Below are 25,778 nucleotides of genomic sequence, written 5' to 3'. Positions count from 1 at the left end.
GTCGCTCTGATAGGAGCCACCGGTGTCGGCCAGAAGGCTAACCACTCAGCCTTGCCTGTTCTTTTAATCAGCTGTGTTTTATGTCGATTTTGTTTGAACAGACAGTTTTATTGCTAAAATGTTTTAAATATTGCCAATTTAAATGATTTCATTTCATTTCTTAAAAAGATTTTCTAGAGCAAAACAGTTCTGTGAAAATACCAGGGTTTTATTTCGACAGTGATCCTGACACCTTGACAACATGAGGTCCTTGTGAGTAAGATGGAGACATGGAGGCAGAATGGTAGTTCACTGTGGTGAACGTGGGCCTCAGTAGCCATGCGCAGAGAGAGCCAACAGTGACCAACATCATCCTGGGAGGGTACTACACCGCTGCTTTAAGGGGCTCTCTCCTTGGCCTGTCTTTATTAATGATGTAAATGAAGACATTGGTGGTACACTGAGGAAATTTGCAGATGATAGGAAGTTGGGAGAAAGAATGTGTTGGGGTCAGGATACCAGAAGTTGTTAGCTATGGTCAAGGACGTTTGGGTCATTGGAATTGCTGTGTAAAGCCACTCTGTAATGGAACAGCCCCGAAGACAAGTGAGACTTTGGATTGCTTTAGCAAAAGTACAGGGAAGATAGAGGTTGGATTAGATTGTCAAGGATCTAATAGTTCTAGTACCTTCTCTAGCTTAAATGGTAACCTGTGGAGACTGCCATGAAGTCAGAAAGAATTTAACACAGGGAGGTATTTTGGTATTAATGCTGTAGTGAAAGGGGCAAGAAACCTTTTAAGACAATTCTTCGAGTTGGTGCTAGAACCATTAAGACCTACATACTTTTAAGTTGAATGACATATCCAAATATGAGTGTGAACTGTGTGTATTTAAAATTACGGGGGCCTGTGTTGCATAGCGGGTAAAACCACCTCCTGCAATGCCAGCATCCTTTATGGGTGCTGGTTCATTTCCAGTCCAGCTCCCTGCTAATGGCCTGGAAAAGCAGTGGAAGATGATCCAGTACTTGGGCGCCTGCCACCCACACTGGAGACCCAAAGGAAGCTTTTGGTTTCAGCCTGGCTCAGCCCTGGTTGTTGCGGCCACTGGGGTGGTGAACCAGCAGATGGAAGGTGGATCTCTCTCTCTCTTCTCTCTTCTTTCTTTCAAATAAGTACATTTTTTAAAAATCTGTTTTTAACCTCAGTTCTGTAATGAAATCTTGTATTGACCTCCCAGTTCTTGTTATTGATAGTCACTTTATACTGAAGAGTTAGTTTAGCTTTGGCACTTAATTTAAGTAATGGTGTTTTAAGAAACTCTTTGTTTTCAGTTAGAAATAGAACTTTCCTGAGGCGAGCATTGTGATGTAGGAAGTCAAGCCTCCGCCTGCAACACCGGTATCCCATGTGGGCACTGGTTTGAGACCCGATGCTCCACTTCTGATCCAGCTCCCTGCTAATGCTTGGGCCCCTGCACCCATGTGAGAGACCTGAAAGAAACTCCAGGTTCCCGACTTTGGCCTGACCCAGCCCTGGCCATTGTGGCCATTTGGGGCTTTTCTCTTGTTACTCCTTTGCTGATGCCAAGTCCCTAAACCATTAGCCACATTTCTTGGTCCCTAATGAAGAGGATGCTCCCTGGCCACAAAAAGCTCACAGTAAGTAGGAGAGGCAGGAAGAATTGGTAGGTTATACAGTGTAAATAGAGTACTAAGATTATTGAGGAGGTGAATGTCTGATTGGAGAGGGAGTGATATGACAGCACTCCAGTAGGACAGGGAACAGCAGGACCAAGTGATTGAAAACAAAATAGAGGAATTCCAAATTTCCTGGGCTCCTTGGGCAAGTGGCAAGAGATGAGCTCTTGCAGGATATTGGATATTAATTCTATCAAATAAAAAACTATGCTTCTAACAAAACTCTTAAACTTGGGCCCTAAGCACAAATACTGGAGTGCCTACTTTGTACCTCAATTATACCAGAACTGTAGCTCTAACACATGATTGTGTCTGTCATGGAACTTGGGTCAGTGACCAAAAGTGGTACAGCAATAAGTGATACGGTATAAGGTCTACACAGGATAGCTGTTTATAGTAGAAAAGATTTTTCATTAAACGAATACATTTTGTAGAATATCTGTTAGATCTGTCAAGCAGCTTATGTCATCGGTTTCGGCAGAAGTGACCTCATAGTTGTAGCACTGGTAAATAGGCTTCTGTGCTTACTACATGATAAGCTTTGTGGCACATTTCCAGTGATAGCCTAAGGAAACAACAGCCATCATATGCAAACATGGTAGAAAGTTGTTTGGGGGCTGACGTGGCTCAGTGGGTTAAGCTGCTGCATGTGATGCTGGCATCCCATATCAGAGCACCAGTTCAAGTCCTGGCTGCCCTACTGCCTATCTGGCATCTTGCTAATGTGCCTGGGAAGGTAGCAGAATATGGCCCAAATACTTGGACCCCTGCCACCCATGCGGGAGACCGAGCTGGAGTTCTGGTCTCACCCACAACCCGGGTGTTGTGGCCATCTGGGGAATGAACCAGCTGATGGAAGATCTCTCTCTCTTTCAAATAAATAAATCTTCTTAAAAAGAAAGAAAAAAAAGAGGGGAGAGGAGGGAAGGAGGAAGGAAGAACAAATTAATGGGCCAGTGCTTGGCTCAGCAGGTTAAGCTGCCACCTGCAACCCTAGCATCACATGGGTACCAGTTTCAGTCCCAGCTGCTGCTCTTCTATCCAGCTCCCTGCTAATGCGCCTGGAAAAGCAGTGGAAAATGGCCCAAGTACTTGGCAACTACACCCACGCAGGAGACCCAGAAGAAGCTCCTGGCTTAGATCTGGCCCGGCTCCAAAGGTTGCAGCCATTTGGGTAGTGAACCAGCGAGTGGAAGATCTCCGTCTCTCCCTCTCTTTCACTCTGTACTCTACCTTTCAAATAAAATAAATCATTTGAAAAGGAAAAATAAAAAGAAAGTTCTTGATGTTGAATCTACACTTAGTCTCATCGCTAAAGCTAAGCAGGTACCTTTACTACTGTTTTCGTATTAAAGTCCTAAGGCAGCTAAAATGTTTTCTTGGTTGCGAGTTCAGTATTCTCAGTTTATTAAATTGCTCTTCATCTGATGTGCCCTATACCATTCTCGTGCCCCCCCCCCATAGTCTCATGGCCCATGATAATTTATCCCTTTGGCACCCAGAAATTGAGTAGTTACATTTTCCTTGTCATCCCACAAGCATGGGATAGACCAGAATCATTACCCCTGCAAGTTTACAACCTGTACTGTAATTATTAATGATTAAGGTTTAAAACTCCCTCTTCGGGATACATTTCTTTCTTTGGTCTCATGTCCTGTTTTACATGATCCTAAATAATGCAGATCCTCCTTGCATTTTGATTGTAGTACTGTTTTTCCTGGCCTTTGTCATTAATACAAGCCCCAAAATACTAGGTTTTTTTTAAAAAAATTGTCATACAAAACTATCTTTATGTGATAAAAATATACTTTAACAGAATTTACTGTCTTAACCACTTGTAACTATACAGTTTGGTAGTGTTGATGTAAGTGGAATTAATAGTCATGTTTTTAATTAGCTTTCCTGGTAGTCTGATATCTTTATTAGTCATTTGCTAGAGCAAGTATATAGTTTTATAGGTTAAAGCAATCAAGGAGAAATTCCTTAATATCCTTTCTTCCCCCATGAAACTGAGGGTGTCACTGTGCTTTCTACATCTGAGTCCCAAACACGTGTTCAGAGTTCACCCATCCTCGTGTTGTCCTGGCACATTAGGATACAACATGGGCTGTGGCTTATTCTGACCACCCTGTCTGAATATTAATAGTATCCTTTTTTAAAAAAAAATTATTTATTTATTTAAAGGCAGAGTTAGAGACATCTTCCATCCCCTGGTTTACTCCCCAAGTGTCTGCAATGGTCAGAGCTGAGCCAATCCAAAACCAGGAGCCAGGAGCTTCTTCCAGGTCTCCCACACAGGTGCAGGGTCCCAAGTTCTTGGGTCATCTTCCAGTGCCTTCCCAGGCACATCAGCAAGGAGCTGGACTGGAAGTAGAGCAGCCAAGACTCAAACCGGTTTCCATATAGGGTGCCAGCACCACAGGCCAAGGCTTTAACCTGCTGTGCCAAAGCACCAGCCCCTATTAACGGTATCTTACATAAGCTGTATAACCAAGAATATTCTGCTCAGGTGTAAGTGTAGTTGATAACATGTATTTCTCATTCAGCTCACTTGTGCGTATTTAACCCTAGAGTTACAGTGCATTTTTTATCCAAGGCTCTTGCAAGGTAAGTTGTTGGTTACTAAAATGGAAGTTGTTTTACATCTCCAGATGAAGATTTTTAAGCTTATATTTAGAATACAAAGGGAAACAGAATTATGATTTTTTTCAAGGTAGTAATAGCTGCCTTAGCTGATGGGAAATGCTTAAAATCATTTAAAAGATGGATATATAAGCTTTTGAGGCTTTCATACTTCTTAAGTTATATACTCTAATAAAAAGCATCTTTTGACTGGACCAGTTAACTTTTTTTTCTTTTCTGTGTAAGGCTGAACTTCGTGTTACCATAATTTTGTGCATTATCATTTAACTGCTGTATGCTTAAAACTTGATCTTGCTGGCCGGCGCCGTGGCTCACTTGGCTAATCCTCCGCCCGTGGCACCAGCACCCTGTGTTCTAGTCCCAGTTGGGGCACCGGATTCTGTCCCGGTTGCTCCTCTTCCAGTCCAGCTCTCTGCTGTGGCCCAGGAGGGCAGCGGAGGACGGCCCAAGTGCTTGGGCCCTGCACCCGCATGGGAGACCAGGAGGAAGCACCCAGCTCCTGGCTTCGGATTGGCGCAGCGCCAGCCGTAGCGGCCATTAGGGGAGTGAACCAACGGAAGGAAGGCCTTTCTCTCTCTCTCTCTCACTGTCTGTAACTCTACCTGTCAAATAAATAAATCTTTTTTAATAATAATAATTTGTCAGGGGCCGGTGCTGTGGCGGAGCAGGTAAAGCCACCACCTGCAGTGCTGGCATACCATGTGGGTGCCAATTCGAGTCCTGGCTGCTCTCCATTTCTGATCCAGCTCTCTGCTATGCCCTGGGAAAGAGTAGAAATGGCCCAAATGCGTGGGCCCCTGCACCCGTGTGGGAGACCCGGAGGAAGCTCCTGGTTCTTGGCTCCAGATCAGCCTAGTTTCAGTTGTTGCAGCCATTTGGGGAGTGAACCAGTGGATGGAAGACCTTTGTCTGTCTCTCTTTCTCTGCCTCTGCCTTTTCCTTTGCCTCTCTGTAAACTCGGCCTTTCAAATAAGTAAATAAATCTTTAAAAAAGTAATAATAACTTCAGGGCAAGCATTCGTTGTGTTGGATAAGACACCAGTTGGGATGCCTAGACCCCATATCTGAATGCCTGGAATTCAGACCCAGCTCCACCTCTAATTCTAGCTTCCTAGTTTCCTGTAACTACACCCTGGGAGGTGACAGCTCAAGTGGCTGGGGCCCTGCCAGCACATGGGAGGTCTGAATTGAGTTCCCAGATCCTGTCTTCTACCTGGCCTAGCCCTGGTGGTTGTGGGCATTGGGGTGTGAACTAGTGGATAGAAGCTTACACACTCTATATCACAAGTGAATTGTAAAAGATGATTTTCAGAGAGTCCTAATTCTGTTTATGAAATAAAATGTTCTGATAGAAAAATCCTACATTTTTTATAATTGTAATTAGACTCTCTTGTTTTTGCAGAAATAGGAAGGTCGTTGACTATTCACAGTTTCAAGAGTCTGATGATGCAGGTAAGTTTTGGGATTTTAGCACATTTTAAATTGACCGGTACAAGAGTCACCAGCTTAAATATCCAATAATCCTGACATAGGGTGTATTACCTACAATATTTCCTGCTACTGCAGCAAAACATGTCCTGGGGGCGCGGTGCTTGTTTTTTCCATAATAAAGTAATAACTAAGATGAGAGTTTACTTTGTGAAACAACTTTGATTTGTGAACTAATTCAAAGAATGGGTGGTGAATCTTAAGTCTTAGCTGTAAAAAGTTCTTTATAGAGTATATATCCTTAATCCTCTTACTGTTTTCCAGATGCATTTACTGTTTGTTCCCCGCCCCCGCCTCCCTGCACCACCACCACCACTCCCACCCCCCCCACTCCCCCACCAAGATTGGTTGATTGTTTTGAAAGTCAGTTACTGAGAGGGAGAGACAGACAGATCTTCCATCCACTGGTTCATCTCCAGATGACCACAACAGCTGGGGCTTAGCCAAGAACCTCTTCCAGGTCTCCCATGAGGGTGGCAGGGGCCCAGACACCTGGGCCATCTTCCTCTGCTTTTCCCACACCATTAGAAGGGAGCTGGATTGGAACTAGAGCAGCAGGGATATAAACCGCTGGTGTCTGGATGGCGCATTTGCTGGCTATGCCACAAGGCTGCTCCTGTTTTTTTTCTTTTTTAATCTAACTTTACTTTAAAAAGATAATATGCATCCTTTGGAAAGATTCAGAAAATGCAGAAAAATTAAATAACAAATAATAGGTAATCCTATCTCCCAGAGGTAATACCAACATTTATTAAATGTGTGCTAAATAGTCAAGGATTGTCCTAAATGTTTATTTTTAATAATTTATTTCTTAGAACAATCCTGTTAATGTGGGATGTACTATAATTTAAGGAAACTGAGACAGGGGTCTCTTAGCCAGCAAATAGCTATTTTTTTTTTTATAAATCTTTTTAAGATTGGCTTTTTTTTTTTCAAAGGCAGAGACAGAGAAAGAGATCATCCATCTACTGGTTGACTCCCCAAGTGGCTGCTACAGCTGGGGTCTTCTACTCAGGTGCAGGGGCCCAAGCACTTGGGCTATCTCCCTCTGCTTTCCCAGGGGCATCAGCAGGGAGCTGGATGGGAAATAGAGCAGCTGGGACTGAAACTGGTACCCATATGGGATGCCAGCACTGCAGGCAGAGGCTTAACCTACGCCACAGCGGCCCTGCAAATTGCTATTTTAACCTTTTTGTTAACTCCTAGCCTTTTATTTTTTATTGCATTCAAAAATTTTTTTCTACTTATTTGAGAGACAGACCCATCCGCTGCTTTGCTCCCCAGATGCCTGCAGCAACCAGGGCTAGGCCAGGACAAAGCCTGGGAACTCAATCTGGGTTTCCATTGGTGACATGTACTCAAGTACTTTAACCGGTATGTCCTGCCTCCCAGGTGTTAACAGGAAGCTAGAATTGGAAGCAGAGCTGAGACTAAAACCCAGGCACTCCAGTATGGAATGCAGGTGTCCCAAGTGGTATGTTACCTGCTGTGCCAGACACCTTCACCCCTCCTTTTTATTCTTTTAAAATTGTAGTTGAAGGTTTGATACAAAGTTTTTGTTCTATTCCCCCATCTACTTGTACTTTTGAGTATCTTTTTCATGTTACTACAAATTAACTGAAAAATCTTTATAAATGGTTAGGATATTCCATAATGGACTTTATAATGTATCCAGCTTTTTAGTAATAGCTGAAGCTCCAGGCTACTTCCAGACATTGTATATAATGTGCACTACATGATTTTGGAAATAATCACCTTGTAAGGTGGGGCAATTTTCTTTAGTTTTATAGGACTTTAAAAAATGTTTCACTGATCTTATTTATTTGAAGGGAAGAGAAAGTGAGCTTCCATCCCCAAATGGCTAAAATGGCTGGGGCTGGCCCAAGTCTGAATCAGGGGCCTAGAACGTGGGTATTCCACTGCTTTCCCATATGCATTAGTAGGGAGCTGTATTAGAAGCAGAGTAGCTAGGACTTGAACTGGCACTCCTATATGGCATCCTGGCATTGCCAGTGACAGCTTAGCTCGCTGCGCCACAATCCTGTCCCCAGACAGGGCTTTTGAAACTAGTATTTTCCTCAAAAGCCAGAGTTTCCAAAGTATGTATTTGATAACTTGGGTTAGAAGTAATTTCCTTGATGATAGCAATTGTGTATTAGGATTATAAAAGTTTAGGTTGGTTACTTGAAAAATATTTGTAATGTAACCTATTAGTTTAGTAATTTTCAGATAAATATATTGGACCATGTTGAACTCTTACAAATTCAAAGGGTAGGCTATAGAATGATAAGAGATACTTGCTGACATGTAAAAAAATCGGAATATAATGCTGATTGGAGGGTTATTATACAGCAATAGAGGTAAGGTAGTGGGACTGGAATGGTAAAGAATTTAGAAAATGAAAGGAGCAGGCATTTGGCACAGTAGTTATTACTCTGCTTGGGACACCCATATCTCATTTCAGAGTACATGGTTCAAGTGCCTGCTGGGGTATACCCTGCAAGGAAAATCTCTTTATACATTTGTCTGTGTCTAGCTGTCTCTCTGTTTTCTCTGCCTTTCAAATTAAGTGAAAATAAATAATTTTTTGATGTGAAAGAAACTGAAATCCTGCCCTCATCTTTTTGTGTGGGGGGGTTGTGGTGGTATTGTTTATTTGAAAGATAGAGGCCGGCGCCGCGGCTCACTAGGCTAATCCTCCTCCTGTGGCGCCCGCACACCGGGTTCTAGTCCCGGTCAGGGTGCCGGATTCTGTCCTGGTTGCCCCTCTTCCAGGCCAGCTCCCTGCTGTGGCCAGGGAGTGCAGTGGAGGATGGCCCAAGTGCTTGGGCCCTGCACCCATGGGAGACCAGGAGAAGCACCTGGCTCCTGGCTTCGGATCAGCATGATGTGCCAGCTGCAGCAGCCATTGGAGGGTGAACCAACGGCAAAAGGAAGACCTTTCTCTCTGTCTCTCTCTCTCTCACTGTCCACTCTGCCTGCCAAGAAAGAAAGAAAGAGAGAGAGAGAGAGAGAGAGAGAAAGAGAAAGAAAAGAAAAGAAAAGAGTAACAGATCTTCATCTGCTGGTTCAGTCCCAAATGTCTACAACAGCCAGGAGCAAGAACTCCATTTAGGTCTCCAAGTGGGTAGCAGATATCCAAGTATTTGAGCAATCGTCTGCTGCCTCTCACAGTGCATATTAGCACGAAACTGTATCAGACGTGGAGCAGCCAAGACTTAAATTGTACTCTGACCACTTAAATAGCATGAAAGGGGTTAAATGTTGTGGCGCAGCTGATACGCACATCCCATATGCCATATTAGAGTACCTGGGCCAAGTCTCACCTCTGCTTCCAGTCTAGATTCCTGGTAATGTGCATCCTCAGAAGCAGTAGGTGATGGCCCAGGTACTTGGGCCCCTGTACCCACATGGGAGGCCCGAAAGCAGCTCTGGGTTCCTGACTTGAGCCTGGCCTGGGCTATTGCAGGCATTTGGAGAGTGAACCAGTGGATAGAAGATTCTCTCTGTCTCTGTCTCTATCTCTATCTCTATCTCTATCTCTATCTCTCTTTCTCTATATTTGAAAGGTAGAGTTACAGAAAGAGATCTTTGTTAATTCATTACCCAAATGGCCTCATTGGCCAGGGCTGTACCAGGCCAAAGCCTGGAGCTAAGAACTTCTGGGTTTCCCATGTGAGTGCAGGGGCCAAAGCACTTGGGCCGTATTCACTGCTTTCCCAGGTGCATTAGCAGGGAGCTGGATCAGAAGTGGAGCAGCCAGATCTCGAATCAGTGCCAATATGGGATGCCGGCATTGCAGGCAGAGGCTTAACCTGCTACACTACAACACTGGTGTCTTTCTTTCTCTCTCATTCCGCCTTTCAAATAAGTAAATAAATAACCTTAAAAACTTAAATAGTATGAGAAATAATTGTCAGCAAGTGTAGTGATGATTTTAACATGGAAAAATATAGTTAACTGAACTTGAAACATTCTCCATTTAGATGAAGATTATGGAAGAGATTCAGGCCCTCCTGCTAAGAAAATTCGGTCATCTCCCCGAGAAGCTAAAAATAAGAGGCGATCTGGAAAGAATTCACAGGAAGATAGGTAAGAGGCATTATGTTTTGTTCCTGTTTGCACTGTCACTACACTGAAATGAGGGCAGTCTCTGGTCTCTAAACTGGTGGAATCCCCATAGACATTTGGGAAGTACTTGCCCATTTAATGTCTTGCATATTTCATATTCTCTTAGGCTGTGCTTCTGGTCTAGAGGTTAGCCTCTTTCTAGGCATGAGGTTTGCTTAGATTTAATTCTAAATCCAGGTGATCTCTAGGAAAGCTTTTGTACTATCTCACTGAACGTAAGTGGAAAGATTATTTAAATGTGTCATTTGTTACCTGGTTAGTGTTGACAATTTCATTGTAGTGATAGCAAAGAAAGTGAGCTGTCCTGTTTAATCACAAATCACTGACAGAATCAACCAAAGCTTGTGGAATCTCGAGTTGTGTAGCCTGCTGAGTTTTATTGTCTCATAATCAGTTCTGCTTTGTTTAATAATGTAATCATGTTTGGCTGTTGCTTGCTTTCCATTTTTTAAAATTATAAGTATATACATTTATGTGCTATAGTGTGACATTTCAATGCATATATATAATATGTGCTGATCAAAAACAGGACAGTCTGCATTTTTCCTTCTCTAACATTATTTTCTGAGTGGAGGTTTGGAGCTTCTTTCTTCTATTTGTTAGTATAATGTATACTAGGTTATTGTGAACTATAGTTTCCTCACTGTGCTGTATAACACTAGGAATTTTTCCTTTGCTCTAACTCTGATTTTTGGTACCCATTACCCAAACTCCTTGTTGTCCCTCATCCCCTCCCAGCCTGTGGTAATCTCCATTCTGTGGTTGCAGGTTTTTCCTTCCCCATCATGCAGGAGAACATGTGGTGTTGTCTTTGTGCGTCTGGCCTACTGCAAACTTCACACAGGGTCCTCCAGTTCCATCCATTTTGCTGCAGATGATAGGATGTCCTCTTTATTACTTTTTTTAATTTTTAAAGATTTTTATTTACTTCAAGGTAGTTACATGGAGTTGGGGAGAGATCGTCCATCCGCTGATTCACTTGCCCAAATGGCCACAATGGCCTGGGCAGATTGAAGCCGAAGCCAAGAGCCTAGAACTCCAATCCGGATCTCCCACAAGGGTGCAGGGGCCCAAGTACTTGGGCCATCTTCACTGCTCTCCCAGGCACACGGGCAAGGAGCTGGATTGAAAGTGGAGCAGCCAGGACTCAAAACTGGTGCCCTTATGTAATGCTGGTGTCACTGGATCCAGTTCAACACACTGCACCACAACATTAGCCCCTCCTCTTTAATTTTCCAGTATATGCATCTGTCTGTATCTATCTACACACACACACACACACACACCCCACGGTTTCTTTATCCATTCATTTGGTAGTGAACACCTTTTGTTGATTCCAGATCTTGGCTATTGTGAACAGTGCTGCAAAGTACATGGTCTAGTAGGTATCTCTTTGACACATTTGATTTAATTTTGGGTATACCCAGTAGTGGGATGGCTGGATCATAGGACAGCTCTATTTCTGGTTCTATACTTTTTTCCTTGTGGCTGTACTGATTTACCTTTCCACCAATAGGCTTGGCAGCATTTGTTACTTTGTCTTTTTTCATAACAGATGGGCATTCTAACAGAGATGAGGTGATAGCTCATGATGTGGTTTTCTTTTCCCTTGTTTTACAAATGGATTCATGTGAGTTGTAATTTTAACTATGCTTTTGCCTCAAATGACCAGGATATTTTAGCTTCTACCTCTGTGTTTAAGAAGGTGTACAATCATATTTATTTCACTTGGTGTGGCACATTTCTAAGACTTTGATGGTGGTGAAGATGATGAGTACTGCCGTTTGAGGATATTACATACCAGCACCTTCCATACATTATCACTGAATTCTCAGGGCACCTCTGTTAGGTTCAGTGTTGTTAACTTAGAGAGGTTTGGTGATTTAACCAAGATTACCCAGCAGGTGGACAAACAGATTTTGAAATCATGTCTGTTGGACCTCAAAGTCCATACCACTTTGAAATAATACTGATACAAATGAACAGTTCAAAGAAATGCAATAGTATTTCTCACTAGTTCTTTTAAGAAGCTAAGGACACTCTGTCCTTAATGTGTTGTACTATGTGAAGTAACGGTATAACTAGTATTCAAACAGTACTTTATACTTTGTGTTTCTGTATGGGTACAAACTGTTGAAATCTTTACTTAGTATATACTAAATTGATCTTCTGTATATAAAGATAATTGAAAATGAATCTTGATGAAGTTGTACTTTAGAAATTTATATTAATAAAGGTTAAAAATAAATCTTTAAAGAGAAAAAAAGAAGCTAAGGGCATTGAAATCACTATTAAATATGTACATTTACCTAGTATGTTTCATTTGCTTACCTTGAAAACCTCTGATATTTTCTTTGGTAGAAAATTTTAGAAATGCGGTTTTGAGGCCGGCGCCGTGGCTCACTAGGCTAATCCTCCGCCTTGCGGCGCCAGCACACCGGGTTCTAGTCCCGGTCGGGGCACCGATCCTGTCCCGGTTGCCCCTTTTCCAGGCCAGCTCTCTGCTGTGGCCAGGGAGTGCAGTGGAGGATGGCCCAAGTCCTTGGGCCCTGCACCCCATGGGAGACCAGGAGAAGCACCTGGCTCCTGCCATCTGATCAGCGCGGTGTGCCGGCCGCAGCACGCTACCGCGGCGGCCATTGGAGGGTGAACCAACGGCAAAAGGAAGACCTTTCTCTCTGTCTCTCTCTCACTGTCCACTCTGCCTGTCAAAAAAAAAAAAAAGAAAAAGAAAAAAAAAGAAATGCTGTTTTGAGGAAAAATAATACAAAATTATACTGTTAGGAATTAAGTCTTCCTGAATTTAATAGTTTACCTCTGTTCTGATTTAATAGTATTTTTCACTGGGTTCGTTTATTATATTTCTCCTAAGAATGAGCTGCTTCATTACATCTCATTGATTTTACTCTCCTAAATGTTAGGAATGATTGAGATGCATACAATTGTTACTGCCGTCTGTACTAAGTGTCTTTTGTATTTTATCGGAACATTGCTATGTTGCTTTCCTGTAAAGTTTCACTTAAAAGTTCAGCTTTCACTTGACCCTCCTGTAGTGGTGTTCAAGGTTTAATAGTCTCTATAAATACAGTAGGAGACTAGAGAAAATAGTGTAGTTTCTCATCACTGTGCTAGAATTGTGAATTATATGCCTATTTTGCATGAAGCCACAGGCTTCAGAATTGATTGCTGATAAAGAAGTAGGTTTGGTTATTCCTTTTGCTTAAGATTCTTGGGTTCAGCAATTTGCCCTTTGATGGTCCTAGCTTATGAAGAATACCAAAAAGTGATTTATAGGACCTGCTGTGTAAGAAAGGAGAGACAGTTTTTATTCATGAGTATGGTTATGAGTTAAAAAGCTGCTGTTTCAGGACTCTGCCTTGAACTTTGAATCTCCTTGAAACCTTGCATAGCATTCCCGAGCTCACTTTTATTTTCCTCGTGGTGTGAGACACATCAGTTTGTTGATGTTACTTATACATAGAAATATTGGGAGCCAAAATTATTGGGAGGTAATTAATATGCCTTGATCTTTTAAAACATTTTATTTGTATGTGTGTGTATTTTCATCCTCTGTTTCTATGTATGGAAGACATTTTTCTTAACTAAATACTTTTACTGAATATTCTGTGAGCAAGGTGAGAAATTTTCAGCCTGTGGTAAGATACCGTCTTTGTTTCCTTCAGATGTTTAGAAGCAAGTTCATTTGGCATCTGTTTGAACATACTATATTTAAAAGAACTGGTTTTTTGTGTTCTTGAGTCAGATATCAGCCTGTCTTCATTTAGGCTTTGATCTAAGACTTCTAAATGGCATGTACCTTCTCCCTTTGCCTTACAGTGAGGACTCAGAGGAAAAAGATGTGAAGACCAAGAAGGATGATTCTCATTCAGCAGGTAGTAAACTGTTATTCTTGGGATGGGGGATAGTTCTAGTCACATGTTCTTTAAACACCACAGCAAGTGATCTTACATGCTAGGCACTATTGCAAACACTGGCATTACCAAGATAAGAGAGCCTGTCTTCAAAGAGCCGGTAGCAATTCTTATTAGCTTAGTCTTACGGCTTATTATGGTCACCTGTGAAGCTTTCAAAACCACTTAATTTTGAGCTCTGCCCCAAGATGTTTGCTTCAATAAAAAGTCCAGGTGGGACTTCGCGGCTGTGTTTGGTTTTAAGTATCTATATATTATCTCGTATGTAGTCAAAATTCAAAACTATATACAAGACATCAAACTGAATAGAATAACACATCTATCTCCATATAGTCTAATACTAGGGGAAATGAAGTGTAAAAAAGAGGGAGTGACTGAATTTAACTCTCCTAAAAATCAAGAATTTTATTCCATATTGCTCCCAGCCAGTTTAGTTTTGACCTATTTTCCCTTGCCATTACCCTCCTGGAATTCCTTTATTTACTTACTGGTTTTTGGTGTTGTGGTTTTTTTTTTTTTTTTTTTTTTTTTTTTTTTTTTTTTTTTTTGGACAGGCAGAGTTAGAGAGAAAGAAGGAAAAGTCTTCCTTTTTCCATTGGTTCACCCCCAAAGTGGTTGTTGTTGCCAGCGTGCTGCACCGATCCACAGCCAGGAGCCAGGTGCTTCCTCCTGGTCTCCCATGTGGGCGCAGGGCCCAAGGACCTGGGCCATTCTCCACTGCACTCCTGGGCCACAGCAGAGAGCTGGACTGGAAGAGGAGCAACCAGGACAGAATCCGGCACCCCAAGCGGGACTAGAACCTGGGGTGCTGGTGCTGCAGGCGGAGGATTAGCCTATTGAGCCGCGGCGCCGGCCTACTTACTGTTTTTAAAAAAGATTTATTTACTTACTTGAAAGGCAGAGTTACAGAGAGAGAAGAGACAGCTCTTCCATCTGCTGGTTCAAACGGCCACAATGGCTAGGGCTAGGCCAGGCCAGAGCCAGGAGCTAGGAGCCAGGAGCTTCTTCTAGGTCTTGCATGTGGGTACAAGGACCACATCTTCCTCGCCTTTGCCAGCCACATTAGCAGGGAGCTAGATTGGAAGTGGAACAGCCGGTGCTGTAGGCCACAGCTTAACCTGCTGCACCACAGCTCAGGCTCCTGGAGCTCTGGTAGACGAGCTTCTGCTAACTCCAGTCCCCTGAGCTGTTTGTTGTCCTTGCTGTTCAAGCATGCTGTCTGGCTGTCTGCATGAAACAAAGTACAGTAACCTTTTGCACTACCTAGTGGTCTTGTAGTGATATGATTTATACTTTAATTTGCCTTGTGAACACTAATTTGGATCTCTTACATGTATTCCCTTTTTGAGCACTTCAAGGTGAATGGCTCTACTAATATTAAGCACAGCTCCTAGCCAGGTAGGTTTAGGGTTAGTAGTGTCTTCCAAGGTCAGCTTTATTCTTTGTCTCTAGACGAGGTTTTTGGCATTGAAAGTGATGACTTGAGCACTGACCGTGGCAACATTCAGGGCCAGAAACGTTTTCTGAAGAGTGAAAGCTAAACCTTAATATAGAATAAGGAGCCAAAAAGTCCAGGAAAAGGGCTGTAGGTAAAGGCTAATAAAAAATAACACCTTATTCTAGAGCAGCAGGCCGACAGCCTGCCCTTTAGACAAATTTATTCATAAACGCAACTAACTGTGTGTTGAAAGCTTCGTTAATCAATAGACTATAATATGTGAAAGTACTTTTTTTTAATTATTTATTTGAAAGGCAAAGTGACAGAGAAAGGGAGAGACAAAGAAGAAAGAATTCTATCCACCGATTCATTCCCCAGATGCTTACAACAACCAGGACTGGGCTAGGCTAAAGCCAGTTAGGAACCAAGTACTTGGGCCTTTATCTGCTGCCTTGAGAGGGCCCATTAGCAGCAAGCTGGACTGGAAACCCAAGAGTAGCCGGGACTTGAACCTGCGTTCCCATATGGGATACAGGTGTCTCAAGCAGCAGCTTAACCCGCTGCGCCACAACACCTGCCCCCAACGTAACTTAGTAAACTTGCTGAAAAGTCTTGAGCTAATTGATCTAAACATGTGTTTTAGAGATTTTCCTAAATTCAGTTACAGCTCATTCATTGTAAAGAGTAGCAGTTTGACATTATTCTGGAGCTTATGTGTTTTATGTGTTTGAATAAGATCATTGGATGATATTCTGTTTTTTCTTAGAATTTATTTATTTAAAAAGCAGAGGGGCTGTTGTTTTGCCATAGCGGGTAAAGCCGCTACCTGCAGTGTCGGCATCCCATATGGGCGCCGGTTCCAATCTGGGCTGCTCCACTTCCAATCCAGCTCTTTGCTATGGCCTGGGAAAGCAGTGGAAGATGGCCCAAGTCCTTGGGCCCCTGCACCCACATGGGAGACCCGGAAGAAGCTCCTGGCTCCTGGCTTCGGATCGGCCCAACTCTGGCCGTTGTGGCCATCTGGGGAGTGAATCATTGGATGGAAGACCTCTCTCTCTCTCTCTCTCTCTCTCTCTGCCTCTCCTCTCTCTGTGTGTAACTTTCAAATAAATAAGTAAATCTTTAGGGAAAAAAAAAAATCAGAGCATCAGAGAGAGAGAAATCAAACAGTCTCCATTCACTAGTTCACTCCCCAAATGGCTGCAACATCTGGGGCTAGGCCAAGCAAAAGCCAGGAGCCAGAAACTTCATCCACAACTCCCACATGGGTGCCAGGGGCCCAAGCGCCAGGGCCATCCTCCACCACTTCCCTGCACAATAGGAAACTGCATTGGAAGTGGAGTAGCTGGTTCTCGATATGGAATGCCAGCATCGCAGACAGTGGCTTAACCTGCTGCACCAATACACCAGCCCCCATTCTTTCTGTTTTCAAGCATTTTTCAAGTTTGGCTACTAAAAGCAGTGGAAATAGTTTTGAATGTAATTGCAACATTTAGGACAAAATAATGACTGAGTTTAAAGGATGTTATAGGAAGCATGTCTTCACACTTTAATTCATCTCCTTGCTTAAAACTACATGTCTAAGTTATTTTATATGCATAATGGATACAGTCTTACTTACTTCCTTCTTTGTGAACTTTAGCTGTGGGCATTTTTAAAGCTAGAATTTACCCTTGTAGAATGAAATAAACCCTCAGGTTATATCCTATATTTGCTACTGGGTTGGCTTTACAGTCAGCTGTCAAATGTAAAATGCTTTGATCATTGCATCAAAATAACTTTGATATTGTAGAGGACAGTGAAGATGAAAAAGAAGATCACAAAAATGTGCGCCAGCAGCGGCAGGCAGCATCAAAAGCAGCTTCTAAACAGAGAGAGATGCTCATGGAAGACGTGGGCAGTGAGGAAGAGCCAGAGGAGGAAGACGAGGCGCCATTCCAGGAGAGTACGTGCAGCTGCCTGTGTGCTTCGGTTGTTTGATTGTGATTGTCGTTTGTGCCTCTATTCGTCTGGCACTTTCTAGGATGCTAAATGTTACAACTAGTACCTTCAAGGCTGATACCCATTAGCACTTTAGAAGGTTCAGAGAGTCTCATGATTGTCCACCATTTGTGTTGAATGACGTCTGTGTCCAAGCACAAAATGAACAATGATTAGAGTTAAAGTTATGCTGAGTGCTGTAATGGAGATTTGTGTTTTGACCTGCCTCCCACAAAAGGAAATGATGGTAACAGAATTCAGATGCTCCTTAGGTTCAGATTAATTATGTATTTTTGCTTTGTGTGCAAATTTATTGTTTCATTCATTTATAGCTGGACCAAAAATCCAGGTCAGGTCAGTTCATTTGCCTGGTCTCAACCAATTCTACTACATGGGAACACGAGTGTAACCACAAGTTATTTGACGGGTTCAGATTTTATTTAGATTAAGTCATCCGTTTTTGTTTTCAGCCTACTCTTCAAACCAATTGACGATTTAACTCTCACATGAGAGTTAAGTGAGATGCATGCTAGGAACAGTTTGCAGGTGGGACAAGGGACGGCTCCAACCAAACTGTTGGCTCAGTTGCAGATAGAATCCAGTGGTGTTTGACTCTCAAATCTCATCTCCCAGCATTCTTAGCACTCTTTCCCTTTGTTCACTTGGAAGGATATGTACATTAAGTTGGACGTTGAAATTCTTCTTTCCTCTCAGAAGATTCCGGCAGCGATGAGGATTTCCTAATGGAAGACGATGATGACAGTGACTACGGCAGTTCAAAAAAGAAAAACAAAAAGATGGTTAAGAAGTCCAAACCTGAGAGAAAAGAAAAGAAAATGCCTAAACCCAGACTAAAGGCCACAGGTGAGCTTTGCAGACATGAAATTCAGTTACTGCGGTGGGGCGGTGTTGCGGCACAGCAGGTCAGTCCTCCGCCTGGTGCCTGCATTGCATACTGGAGCGCCCGTTCAAGTCCTAGCTGCTCGCGCTTGACTCAGCTTCCCGCCAGTGCGCCCGGAAGGCAGTGGGTGATGACCCACATCGGGGAGACCCACATGGAGTCGCTGGCTTCAGCTTCAGCCTGGCCCAGCCCTGGCTGTGGCAGGCATTTGGGGGAATAATCCAGCAGATGGACAATCCCTCTCACTGTTATTCTGCCTTTCAAATAAATAAGTAAATTGCTATTTTAAAAAATTTCAAAAACCACTGCTTTCCTCTACAGAAATTCCTCAAGATTGCCCCGATATTTAATAATACTACAAGAAATGTGAGAGGAACCTGTCTTCTACATCTGGAAATATCATCACGTGCTAGTCAGGACTCTAGCCCCTCTTAGAGCCTGGTGAACTTCCCCCACTTGGCACCCACTGCCATCCCCAGTCAAGGTTTGGGATGCCCCCTTCGTTGTGCCAGCCTAGCTGTTGCTGCCCTTCTTTCCCCATTAGTGTCACAGTCTCAGCAGCTGGAGAAGACGTGGAGGTGTGAAAATGCACAAAGCTACAGTAACATTGACATTGTGATCTCTGCCCCATCCTCTATGCTAGCAGAATGAAACCAAACTTAATGATGTACGTTGATTTTTTTTTTTTTCCTGAGCCCTAATGATTTTTGCCAGATGTTCTATATAAGCCCTAGCTTATTAATTAAATCATACCTCTGGATTTGCTTTTTGTGTAGCAGAACTAATGAGGCAGGTGTTGTGCAGATTAAGCTACTGCTGAATGAGAGAGGGAGAAGGGTCTTCTGTCTGTTTGCCAACTCCCCAAATGGTTATAACAACCAGGCCTGGGCCAGGTCAAAGCCAGGAAACAGGAACTGTTTCTCCCAGTGTACTTCATTCATCACCTGCTGCCTCCCAGGGTCCTCATTACCCTGCAGCAGGATCAGAAGCAGAGGCAGGACTTGAACCAGGCACTCCAATATGGGATGCAGGTGTCACAAGGGGCAGCGTAAGCCACTGTACCACAACACCTGCCCATGTTTTTTTGTCTTTGAGGGGCAGATAGAGAAAGGCATAGGCAGGGAGAAGAGAATTCTTCTATCGCTCCCTACGTGCCTACAATGGCCAAGATTGGGCTGAGCGAAACCCAGGAACCAAGCACTCAATCCAGGTCTTCCAATGGGTGGCAGAAACGGAACTACTTGAGTCACCACCACTGTCTGCCACAGGAGCTAGAGCTAGAGCCAGGCGTCCTCGGCTTCTCACGTACGCCAGCGTGAGATGTGTGCTATCATCCGGCAGCTTAACTTAGGCTGAAGCCCCACCACTGACCTGCTCTTTGAATGTGAACAGAAATAGCTTCTGTCATAAACCTTGTCAGTTCCCAAGCCCTGAGGAGACCAGGGACTGGTGCAGCAGCAGTTTTGCGTGGTGAGCATTCGCTGACCTGACCTCGGTGTTGCCGCAGCATGCCTGGAAATGCGTGCAGCAGCCTGCGGTCCGTGGCTGGTCCGTGCCTGACTAGCTTAGACACTGACGTGCGTTCTCTAGGGGCGGGGACGCTACAGGGCCGCCTTGGATTTTAGTCCGTCGGGGTTGTTGTCTTTATATTTGATTTTTATGGATTCGTTTGTAGCTGATTCTCCCCGAATGGTTACTTTTTTTTCCTTTCAGTGACACCAAGTCCAGTGAAAGGCAAAGGGAAAGTGGGTCGCCCCACAGCTTCCAAGGCATCAAAGGAAAAGACTCCCTCTCCCAAAGAAGAAGATGAGGAGCCGGAAAGCCCCCCAGAGAAGAAGACGTCTGCAAGCCCCCCGCCCGAGAAGTCTGGGGACGAAGGGTCGGAAGACGAAGCCCAGTCTGGGGAGGATTAAAAGTGCTGACGGTGTGGGAGAGATTTTACTAAAAAAGATAAAAAGAGGGGAAAAAAAGAGAACCTACTTAAGATAGAACATGGTTTTGGCTATGGCTTGACTCATGGGCTTTCAGTGCTTTTCTCCATTTGTTGACAGTAACATTGTCTCTCTCTCTCTCCCTCTCTCCCTCTCTCTCTCTCAGAAAACCATTGTATGTTTAAGTTACCTTTTGGGCCGTCGGTTTTCTCTTTGCCACCCTGCCCCCTTTCCCAATGAAAGCCATGTCAAATTAATCACTGGATTGACTGCTTCATCTTTTTATTTTGAAAGGAAGGTTTACCACAGTTGTAAAGCAATAAGATTTGAGATAAACACTATGGAAACTGCTTTTTTCTAAATGATCTGAAGTTGAACGTAAGCCAAAAAAAAAAGTAGAAAGATTTTAGTTAAAAATGATGGACTTTTAAAAAAATCAGTTGTCATCTAATCTCGAATTTGTATGTCTATATAAACAGGTATAATTGTCTTTAAAATCATGACTTTACATGTCCCCTGATGAGGCAGGTAGCAGATAGAGATGAATTCTGAATTGTTTCTAAAAGTACTCCTATTTTTTACCTTGGGGGGAGGGTGGGGAGTGGGCTTACCTGACTTTATTCAAGGGTGTGGGTTTTCTTTTTTATTTCATCGCTAGTTATCTCAGAGAGACTCGGAGCCAGTGATCTTTTATCTCGCTGTAGTCTTTAAGGAGCTTAAATTAAAAAATCAGGGGCCGCCAAAACTGAAATCACTTGATTTCATATTTCATTCTCCAATGGTTCATGTTTTAAAAATATATATGTATGTATGTATGTATCCTGTTTTTTTGGATAAAATTTTAACCAAGAATCAAAAGAAAACCCCACCCTAGAATTTAAATGGAAAATAAATCTATACATCACAATGGATTTCTTCTCAGACTGACAATGTTTAGGTTTTAAGCAAATAAAATTCCAGTTAATGTGAAACTCAGTCACAAATGAGATTTTTCCTTTAGGAAAACAACAAATTATTTTAAGCTGTTAAATGTATACTCAGATTCCGTGAGAACCAGGCTTTGTTTTTATTGGAGAATAGACCATTTCCCTTTTCATACCCCGATCTTACCATTTCTCTATAGCTAGAAACATCATAGGAAGTACATCTCTCCGCTTCCTGCTGCTACGTAGTACCCTGCACAGCCTCCCCAGTGCCTCCCAGCTCCAGCACAGGACACTGCTTTCCTGGCTCTGTTCTTCACCTGCTTCCCGTCCTTTCCTCGATGGGAGTGTGTTAAACACTGCTTCCTTACTACTCAGTTTGCTCTTGTCTTTCTAGTTGGTCCAACCCCTGCTTACTTGCTCATGTTACTTAAAGCAGGAGACTGGGACTCGCCAGGACTAGAGAAGCCGTGCGTTTTAGGAGCCAACGTGCAGTTGATAACACACTTTACATGCCTTATGAAAGCGGTCAGGGGATCTGTGGGTTTAATCCTCCACATCCTAATACCATGAGCAGATGGAAGCAAGGTTTAGGGGTCCGAGTATGCTAATGAGTTGAAAAATTAGTGAAGTTTAGCTTCTGCCTTTTTCTTTCTCTTTTCATCTAGATTTGCTTCCTCAGTGTCCTACTTGTGTGGTTTTCTTTCTGTCTTTTAAGTGACAGTGCATTTTTCTCAGACAACATGGCTTTCTTGCAGGTTTTCCTAGGACAAAAGATTATTAATTCTGGAATATTTTGACCCTGGTTTTAAGATGCTTTGAGAAACATTCTTACTCTTGATTTTTTTAAAAAACACCATGTGGCAGTGTAAAAGGATAAGTAGGGAGTTTTTAGTCACATGGCCAAAAACACAGGATGTGAACATAGGATGTGGGACTGTTACCTTTCATGATGGTTCAGTTTACAGTGGTGGACTTTGTAATGAGGTTGTTGAAGATTATTCTGTTTGCTCTAGTGGGTTTGTCAGGGTTTCTGTTTTTAGCAGATCTGTGTTCACAGAGTTTAAAAGCCTACCAATGTTTCCACCGTGGGCTTCTTTTTTTTAGGGGCTGATAATTTTGTCTTACATTCCTAGTAACATTTGGGCTTTTGTTAGGTTCTAGTGTATGAAGATTAAAGGCGAGGGCTCTTTTAAAACTTCAGCCTCAATTTTTGTTTGTTTTGTGTAACAGCCTCTTTAAGGTGTAACCTGCTCTGACATCTGTTGTCGTATGCGTACATATGCAGAGGTAATCGGATCTTCTAGGTTACTGGTATGCATTGGGTTAGTCTTCTTTTTAGGACCCCTTTACAAATTAATTCATTAGATGGAAGGATGTGTTCTGTTTGTAGTAGGCTGGACAGAAGGCTCTGTGTGTCCGTTCTCCCCTCCCCCCCAAGTAAGAAGGCTCTGAAGGCTTTGGTTTCCTCCACAGTTTATTGATGATCTCACATCTTGTCTTCCCCCTCAAATCTTGCATGCAAATTGGAAGGCAGTTGTGACTCAACTGGAAACAGGTGCTCGGCCGTCAGGCGTGACAGTGACAGTGACATGAGAGCATGCTGTAGCTGAAAGCCCGCAGTGACCGGCCTTGGGCACCCCCCTCGACTGAACGTCCTCGTTTTTCCTAGTGTGCCTATGGTGAAATGGCAGTAGCATTCACTGTCTTATTTTGCAGTGCTCAGGAAGTGGGACATTAATTTTGAAGGTGCTTGTTTGTGTTATCTGAGTTCCCTAGGTTGACTCTGTGCAAAGATCTCGGCAGCTGTGCTGACTGACACTACGTAGATTGTGGTTTCCACGTCCCCAACCCCTCCGGAGGTGGGCGGCTCTGTCTTCGTCCTCACGTTGCTGCTGCTGCTAGCTCTCCTCACCTCAGATCAGAACTGATGGAGTGTGGGCCCAAAGGATATGTCTTCATTTCCGGCATGGTGGATTTGTCTTGCTTTCTCAGACATGTTCCCTCTTTATGTATCCACTGTGTCTTGATTTCATAAAGGAAAATGATGGGTTTGTCATCCTTTAGGGAAGAGATGAAGAGTAGTAGTCGAGTTCCCTTGAAAGAGCTTTGATAGTGATTTTTTCCACAATAACTGATTGGCCCCAGCTCAGCCTCAAACTCAATACTTAATTCTTGGGACTGGTTCATATAGCATTTTCTTACAGAAACCAAATCAGGAGTGAAATTTTAAGTTTATAATCACTCTTGAGAATTGAGGATCAGCCGAATGGAGAACTTTATTTTTCTTTCTTAAATCCGTGAACTTTCAAGCAACTAGTGGGTTGTACTGAGTGGGTTGTAACTGAGTTGTAGAAAGCAAGAGTAGAATTTGGCCCCAAGAGCAAACGGGGAAGCTTCATGAAAGATCACGGCCACCACTGCTGGCGCAGAGGGCGGGGCTCGTCGCTGGCTTCCCCAGAGGCTGCGCTGAGAACAGAGTGGGACGAAGATGCCTCTGCGGTGGGCGTCATCGTGTTTAGACTGAGCTACTTAAATGCTAGGACAAGTAATACGCTTTTCCTGCCAAGGGACAGGCAAAATCAGAGAAGCTGGTTCCTGAGGTTAGAGAATTGTCTCTGTGGGTGGACCTGTGTCTACTTGAAGAGTGGGTTCCTTGAGTATTGCAACTCCAGGCTGTTACAGCTCAGTTTCAGGCTCAGTCTTTTCCTTTTGTCTGAGATAAACTCGATACAACGTGATGCTGTTTTAATCCCAAATCTGTACGTTACACTTGTTTTCACAGCCTAATTCACAATTCACAGTGGTGCTGACTGTGTAATAACCACTATTGGGAAAAATCCCGTCAACCTGCCTGTTGCCATGCCAACGGAGTGACTGAACTGGTGACATCTGTGTGAGCATGCTTCGTGTGGCTGGTAGAATGCCACCGTGGTGCATACACTTTGTACATCAGGGTGAAGGGAGGGTTTTCTAGATTCTGGGGGGAGGGTAAAATTGGGATGCTTTTGTTCCTTTTTTGATGGGGTGTGGGTACAGTACTCAGTTTATGCCCTAAAATACTATGTATAAAACCCCCTGAAGTATCGTGTGGGTGTGTGTGTGGGTGTGTGTGTTTGTATACGTTTGGCAGTTAAACCTTTGTCTTCTGGAAATTAGTGAATTCCTTCCTTTTTTTCCTCCAGAAGTATTTGTTACAAGATTTGTAAATAAGAGCTCTACTTAGTTTGTTTACCATGAACGTGTTGCAGCAAACCTTACCCAGTTCCGTAAGATGTAAGGAGACTCAGACTTGCCAGGTTAAGCAGCAGCCAAGTTCGCAGTAATGTTCGCCTTGCTTCATCTTTTAGACTTTTCATTTTGTCCGCTATAAAACTCCCAGTCTTCCTTGATGTTCGTCCTTGATCTCTCGTGTTCTGAGCAGGAAGGGTAAAAGAGAGGAAGAGGAACCCGCGGAAGTGTGTTAAGGAATCCCTGGGCCGAGACCGACACAGCATCCCTTTCTTCATACTGCAGTGTTGCTAGATCCATGATCAGACACCAGAGGGTTGGGCATTCTTGCAATACCTTAACAGTGCTGAGATCTGCAGCATGGTACTAAGGAAGTTGAAGTTTGAATGTAACCACTTTATTTAAAAGTTCTTTTCCTTTAATTTAAATGAAATGGGATTGAAGTGAACATGATTTTGTTGACCATGTTCGTGAATTATAGATGCAACATGCATTGGTAGAATCGTGTGATGGTCTTTTGTGATACTTAATTTTTACATATCCCAGTCTCTGTAGGTATCTGCATAGACAAAGAAAAAACAAACTCCTGCTTTGCTTTTATTGAAGGGTTTCCAGGACTGCGTGTCGCTCCTGAGCTCTGTTTTAAGTATGTGTATCCTTTGCTTGTATTTTGTATTAAAAAATAAGAAAAAGAAGCCTTTACTGTTGAGCATGTTGGCATTGTCCCCTTTATTTTTTTCTCTCTTGGGGACATTTTGAAGCAAGTTATTCTTTCTGTTCTTTTTTCCTTTTGTAAACTTTTTTTTGTTTTGTTTAAAAATGGCTTTATAAAAGGGCTTTTACAACCCAGATGTGTGCTCTGTGTACTTCTTGTAACATTTTAAAGCAAATGCGCTGACCTGCACAGCTGATTACCTCGGCCCATCAGCTCCCCGTACACTCCGACTTTGAGGGGGACCTGTTTCCCAAACAAATGATTGAGAAATTTGAACAGTGGCCATCCTGTTGGAGAGGGGCGCCAGAGCGTGGCATCGAGAGGCAGTGGATTCACTAGTTTGTGGCTAAATGAGGAAGCACAGGACTGCGTGCATGGGGACCCCAATTAGTATTCATCCTCATGTCCATACAAGGTTATGAATGCTGGAGGGCAAAGTGGGTTTCAATGATCTTGTAACAAAAAGGCAGTATTTACACTAACAAAACAGTTAATTGCGTTCAATCTTAAATACCCTTGAGAACTACACCGAATCGTCATGGTTGGGAATCAGATGTTACTCAGAGAGCATGGTTCAGCTCCGTCGTAAGAGGTGGACTGATGGTGTATGTGGCTTTCCTTCTTTTTGACCTCTTGCCTTGTCAGCCAAAGACTGATGTGCAAACTCATATTCTCTGAAACTGAATGCTTCGTACACGCCTTGTCTGTCAGTGACTAGCTAGCTTTACATTGTTCTCGTTCATCCCAGGTCAACGTTGACTTTGGAAGACCATTCACCCTCCACT

At 43.1% G+C, this 25,778-nt stretch overlaps 1 protein-coding gene across 2 annotated transcripts in view; it reads left to right on the top strand.

Moving 5' to 3' along the window:
• The window catches only part of NUCKS1 (nuclear casein kinase and cyclin dependent kinase substrate 1), a 33,967-nt gene extending 8,838 nt beyond the window's left edge, over positions 1–25,129 (top strand). The window contains exons 2-7 of one of the 2 annotated variants that reach the window (XM_062210220.1): positions 5,726–5,775; positions 9,798–9,903; positions 13,780–13,835; positions 17,105–17,257; positions 18,010–18,156; positions 19,907–25,129. In XM_062210220.1, the coding sequence (XP_062066204.1) occupies positions 5,726–5,775; positions 9,798–9,903; positions 13,780–13,835; positions 17,105–17,257; positions 18,010–18,156; positions 19,907–20,106 (712 nt within the window). In that variant the 3' untranslated portion in view covers positions 20,107–25,129. Of the gene's footprint in view, positions 1–5,725; positions 5,776–9,797; positions 9,904–13,779; positions 13,836–17,104; positions 17,258–18,006; positions 18,157–19,906 lie in introns of both variants that reach the window. The other variant, XM_062210219.1, reaches the window with a different exon arrangement.
• Positions 25,130–25,778: the final 649 nt, after the last annotated feature.

This window comes from Lepus europaeus, chromosome 14 (assembly GCF_033115175.1).
Source record: "Lepus europaeus isolate LE1 chromosome 14, mLepTim1.pri, whole genome shotgun sequence".
NCBI lineage: Eukaryota > Metazoa > Chordata > Mammalia > Lagomorpha > Leporidae > Lepus > Lepus europaeus.
The sequence above is the reverse complement of the archived record's forward strand: the minus strand, read 5'-3'. Positions and strand labels throughout refer to the sequence as shown.